At 32.3% G+C, this 6522-nt stretch overlaps 1 protein-coding gene across 1 annotated transcript; it reads right to left on the reverse strand.

Moving 5' to 3' along the window:
• Positions 1-4273: 4273 nt before the first annotated feature.
• On the reverse strand, positions 4274-5952 carry LOC143597802 (small ribosomal subunit protein eS21y-like). The gene is made up of 4 exons (XM_077076197.1): positions 5914-5952; positions 5145-5224; positions 4938-5070; positions 4274-4489 (listed from the first exon to the last, which is right to left on the reverse strand). The coding sequence occupies exons 2-4, from the start codon at positions 5192-5194 to the stop codon at positions 4427-4429; spliced, it is 246 nt and encodes an 81-aa protein (XP_076932312.1). The 5' UTR covers positions 5195-5224; positions 5914-5952; the 3' UTR covers positions 4274-4426.
• Positions 5953-6522: the final 570 nt, after the last annotated feature.

Below are 6522 nucleotides of genomic sequence, written 5' to 3' on the forward strand. Positions count from 1 at the left end.
CACTCGTGTCTCCGTATCTGGAACGCTCTCCTCTGAATCATCTATACTCCATGATTGGCTCTTTCCCTTCTTCTGGAAACATCGGGAACAACTCACCCAACCGATTCATGTATCCTAAATAGTTGCCTTCTGCATCATACTTATAACCAGGTGTCGGTTGTTCCTCTATTTGCATGCTCTCCTTTTCGGTTCTCGAATAAATTCTCTATCTAACTCGTACACGTATTGGGAGATCTTCTTTGACCGTTTTTCCACCTTTGTTAGTATTCCGGAGATTTCTTTAACTGCATCCTAGAGACCTGCAAAAACAGATAGTTGATTTCTTAGTATAGCATCATGTTCAGCTAATGTTTGTTGGTATTGGGCATCCTTCTCTAATGGTCGGGTCAAAAATTCCTGGATCTTATTCAAATACGCCAGCACCCCTGTTGGGGTTGCTCTCGGAATGTTGACCATAATCTTTCCCTTGTTTGTATTGATATCCCCGATCCGGTTCGTTATAAAAATATGACGGGGACCCTGTGAAAGATAAGACTGTTGTTGCACATAGGGGTTAGTACGACTATATGGACATGCACGAGTCATATGAAAACCACTGCATCTATAACAAATAAATCTAGAACCCTTGTATGGACAATCACAAGGTAAATGAGGGTCACCACACGTATCACAATTAAGGTTACTATACTATGGACATTTAATGGTAAAGTGAGGTCCATTACAAATTTCACACATAATTACAAGAATCTAAACAAGCAAAAGACACGGACAATTAGACACCGACGACTCAAAGAAAAAGAAATAAACACGTAAAAATCTAATTAACTAAAATCCTAAAAACTCAAAAGAAAAAACACAATAGCACGTGTCCAATCAGATTTCATAACGCAATCGCCAAGAGTCCCCGGCAACGGCGCCAAAAACTTGATGTGCTAAAAGTAGTCAAATAATTATTAACTAAATTACGCTAATCTAGACACTAAGTAATACTCTAGACTCTTTAAGCTCGACTAAACTACTAACCGGAAAGTGAACCGATCGACTCTAGTATAGCTAAGTAAGTTCGAATATCGAACCCACGAGACTATTTAAATTGTGTATATAAACTAATTAATTAGACTCGACTAACTGACACGACTATTTATTTATTATTATTAAAGGGGTTTTTAAACCATATTATATTAAACTAATAAAATAAACTAATTAATAAAAGACAATTAATGAAACACAAGACAAACAAGTTTGACTGATTCAGATGATAATGAAAAACCACCTAGACTAGAATCCCCAAAGTTTCAGTTATCAAATAGTTGGAAAATAATAGTCATGAAACTGGGATCGTAAAATAGACACTTAAAAGAAAATCCGAACAGGACCCCTGACCCTTCAAGAAGACACCTATGAGTTTCTAACAAGTTTTAAGACACACCAGTTATATGTATTAAACTTCCTTACGGTTATCTAATTAATTTTTGAAAGAGTACATTTATAGTGAAATCCTACCTTACAGCGTAGAAATCAAAGGTAATTTAATAAATTCAATTGACTTGCTAGACAAGGTTAATTAATCAAATCTAGACGGATTCCTTACGAATAACTAAATCTAGCAATCTTAATCAACAAATATCTAACAATAACCTATCACCTTACAGCTTTCTAGGTTAGCATCACACTTTTATTCGTTTGACTAATAATATTATTCCTATGGTTTTATTGTAAATCAACCACAAACTAGTAAAAAACACACAGTAAATGACCTTAAAAAAATCCTATTATATGACAGACAATCACCAAGGATAATGTGGAATAATAAAACTAGAACAACCAAAACCAAGTACACATAGGCATCAATCAAGTAAAATCAAATAGTTTACGGAATCGAAAAACCATAATGAAAAGAAACAATCCAACTAAAATCAAAACATCAACGATGGTTCATCACAAGCCTAGGCAGACTATAATGTTTAGCCTAGCATCTTAAAATCAAAGAAGCTAAAATAATTAAGTTCAACAACTAAGCTCATGATTAAAATAATAAATTTCAACCGAAGTATGATGATGCTTGGTTGAGTAGGTGTTAAACCCAAACGATCTCGGCTCGAACCAAAAGCTTTCTTCTCTTGTTCTTTTCTTCTTTCTTTGCGGCTGTTTAAAAATATGTGGAACAAGGGTAGTGGGTTTTTTTTGTAAATCAGTCGTCCCCATTTACACAATTCATGGATCCTTATATATTAGATTAGAAAACCTTCACCGTTTTGATATTTTAATTTGTTGTTTATGTCTTCGGTGGCCTACAAAAGATAAGAGGCCCACATCTCAGCACATGGTCAAATTTGAAGTCCATACATGCATACATGTTATTTTTGTTGGATCATGTTTATTCAAATGAAAATAATAAACTATTAACCACTTGAAATTTAACAAAACCAACGAATTAAATACATTCTTATATATGCCATATAACACCATTTATAAGTTAATAAACATCAAATGTAATATAATAAACTTTCTGATCATAATATTAAATATTAACTCATTTTGTTATAGGGATTTTTGAACGGGCTATCATTATTATTGTTGAGTTGTTTTACTAGTTTTAGCTCGTTTCGACTCAAACCTTTAAAATCCAAATGTGAACCAATTGAGAATAATATTCAACAGAAACATGGCTTAAAAGTACTCAAAAGTATAGGAATATTTATATAATAATATCTATATTTTAGACCATATCAATCTTGCAAACAATACTTGTAGCGTGTAAGGGTGTAATCCTATTGAGTGATAATATATTTGGCATCTTTAAATTATTGGTATGAACAACATTTATATGTATAATATTTATATTGTACAGATATATTTTATGCATTATATGGTGTGCATCATCTAAATATAAAATAAGCCCTTTTTAAGTAAAAACTATCACTTATTTCTAAACTTGATTTGGGTTTAAAATTGTTTGTTTACGATTTACGTCATGTGGTTTGTTTCTTATGACATATACATGGTGAAATTTGTATGCTTAGAATGATGAGTTTTCTTTACAAAATTTCTTGCAACAAACTTTATTTATTGAAAGATTTAATCGATTTATTTTTAGATGGGCAACCTCGAGTTCGTGTTGCAGAAACCAAGCAGGTGAGTTGATCTAATTCGAGGTATCCTAATCGTTTCACTATTTTTTGTTCAATTTTATATCTTCATTGATTTGCTTGTTTTTATTTTTATTCTCTGTCACAAAACTACGTTTAACAATTTGTTTATGACTCGGATTTTCAGTGGTCTCTAGGGTCAAAGAGGATGGGAGAAATTGGGTAGCTTTATTATGAAGTATGAGCAAGACCAGAAATTGCAGTCACAACATAATTCAATAGTCAAGTCAAAATGAGTTTATGTCAAAATGAGTAATTATATTACGAGCCAATACATATTTGGGTCAAAGCAAGAAATTTTTAGTACGAGTTAAAATGGGTCCGTTGACTTGCAAACAATAATTTTACATTTTGGTTGACCAAATGACTTTGGATAATTGAATACTTCTTTTTGGATATTTTTAGGTAAGACGAACCCGAATAATCTGAGGAAGCTACAAGATCTTGCTCCAAGTATGGACAAGATAGATTAATGTTGTACAAAAAACTTAGTGTAACACTATTACTGCTATTAAGCTCATAGTTAAGGTCTTCAAGCTTGCAATAAACAAACACATCAGACATGTTGGATTTCAGTGTTGACTATATAAAAGAACTTCGAAAACAAGCTGAGGTATGACAAAAGCTTTAAATTTAATGCCAGTTGAGGCTTCAAATGCGTATTAGACTTTCATGGTTATGATTTATGCAATTGTTTTAAATGGATGGAATGTGTGAATGTAAGTTGTAGGGGAAATAGAAATAAAGGCTTAGATAAAGCTGCGTTTCAAGACAACATAGGTAAACATGTGGTGTAAGATCATTCTAGTTGAAGCCAATAGAAAATGTATTGCCGGTTCTAAGCAAAGATTGTTGAATAGGTGGCTAAATACATTAGTGGACCGAGCCAGCATGTACCAGCACCAATTGGAAACGAATACACACTGAAACGCGTGGGTAATACCTACTAACTGAATATCTATACAATATATAACATAAAAATTGATAAACTAACTAAAATTAAAACAAATTGCAAATTGCCGGCACCACAGCGTCACACAAACTTTAATAAGATGAACAGTAATAAGAAAGCACATAACATGACAAAAGATATTTTAATACTTGCATAAAAACCACCAACCAACATTCAGATGAAAAATGATCCAATAATTCTCATTACCTAATAACAAGCAAAACAAAGTCTAGATAGCAAACAAGAGAATTTCACTAGGGTCGAAAAGTTGAACATGGTCTTCAATTCAAATATCCTTCAGGTAAACACAAACCAGATAGTATATCTATTGGTTGATTTCAACTTTCTTCTTCTGCCAAAGCCTATCGAGCGCGCTGTCAGCATCACCCTAAACAAAAAGGTTATGTTTCAAAAATCAGATAATTACCTTAAAATATTTTATTTATTTATTTATTTTTTTGTTAATTTTTTTTATTGGCTCCTTGTATATTTCATAAAAACATCCAAACGATTTACAATGAAGTGGCAGGTAAGCGGGCAACAAGCTGCGTCGCAACCCCCTTTTGGATAGCAAACCCAATCCGACTAGAAACAACGTTTTGATTCTTATGGGCTGATACGTTACTATACACAACTTTCTGAACCCTATTCAAAAGGTCCACGGCATCCGGAGCTAAGAAACCAAAAGTGTCAAAGGCGAAGGGGATAAACACGTGTTGATTCTCCAAACAAGCTCTCTCGTGTTTAGCAACCTTGCCCGATGCCGCCTTCAATGCTGCCTGGCCTGCTACAAATCCAGTGTCCCTAATCCCAACCACAAAGGAATGAAAACTAACCTGAGCTCGGACAAAACCACAAAGGGCAAAGGTGGAAAAATTCCCGGTGTATCTGCCAGATTCATCCAAATGACCAACATTGATTTGAACGGAAGCATGGTCCTTTGAAGTGATCAACCTGTTGGTTGCAGAGCTGCAAACAAAGAACAATTTTGCTAATTTAATATATCAACAAACAATTGTGTACGTTAAGTAAAAATAACATACCACTTCCTAGGGATATAGAGATCCATGTTTTGCCCTTCTTCGTTCTGCATCTTGGCGAGATCTTTGAGAAGAAACTAACTCTAAAAGCCAAAAATAAGAAAACATATAAATAAAAAGAAAAAAGACTATACATATATTTTAATACTACATAAAAATTTAGCATTAACAAGCCATTCTAAAATGGAATTAAACTTAAGTAAAGGTTCATGCCGGTTTCAGCTACAACTCTCAGACACAACTCAAATGGAATCAAAAACAGTTTCATCACAAAAACACTACTTAGATTTGAATCAAGCTAAACAGGTAAAAAACAAGCTAATAAGTTTCTCCATTAAACTGCAAATATTACATTTCAAAACCATGAAACTTATGCAACTTTACAAATTAAAACAACGCGTTATATAAAAAAGCATAATAACCACATTCAAATGATGCACAAATAAAAAAATAACACCATAAATCAAAGCTAAACAAATGAGAAAAACAATCAAATTAGACAAATGGTACAACATTAGGCATATATCAAAAAAAAAACATGCCGAAAAGATTCAAACACAAAAACACAACAAATTTTAATAAATACAACATTTTCTAGCTTTTTCATCACACTGTAACATAATCTAAAGCATATGTTGATACTTTTAGCCCTTTTATTTCTATCTAATCAATACAACTTGGTCAAATAAAAAATCAATCTATGTAGAAATAAAACAGAACAACTTCGAAATTATAAATCACTACATTTAAGTGACTGGACATCAAGGCAAACCTGAAGATAGATGAATCCGGCGGAAAGATGCAGGAGGCGTTGGATATGATATAAAACCCTAACTAGGTTGTCTATTTACTTTAAATAAATATAAATAGAAGATGAGTAAACTTAAATGGGTCACTCTCTCTATGTTTGGCCCATTAATATAGTTTCTTCATTACTCCATTTTGGGCCTTATAATATTCAGAATAATTTATACACGGTTATATAAACTTTGTACATAGTACGTATTTAGATTTAAATTATCTATATGGGGTAAAGTTAAAATACAAAGTACAACAAAAATGAGAAGGGTGAAAAGAAATCCAGTCCATTGATCTTATATTTGAATGACTGAGATTAATTTAATATATAAAAATTGATGGAAATGAAATTAAGGTAATAACCCATATTTGTTGACTTTCTCTCTCAACATGCAAGACATATGTCAACTCCCCCATCATTTTAAAATGTTCATAACTTTTACATACGACATTATTTTTTTAAAAAAATTCATCATAATAATAATGTCTTTTTATCTTTAATATGGGTATCATGTTTTTATATAAAAATAAAACAAATAATGGGTTTTTTTAATTGTGTTTTTTTTTGTTCATTGTGTCTTTT

Source organism: Bidens hawaiensis, unplaced genomic scaffold, assembly GCF_021521415.1.
Source record: "Bidens hawaiensis isolate Kalapana, Puna unplaced genomic scaffold, B.hawaiensis_p1.1 tig00001832_1, whole genome shotgun sequence".
Taxonomy (NCBI): domain Eukaryota; kingdom Viridiplantae; phylum Streptophyta; class Magnoliopsida; order Asterales; family Asteraceae; genus Bidens; species Bidens hawaiensis.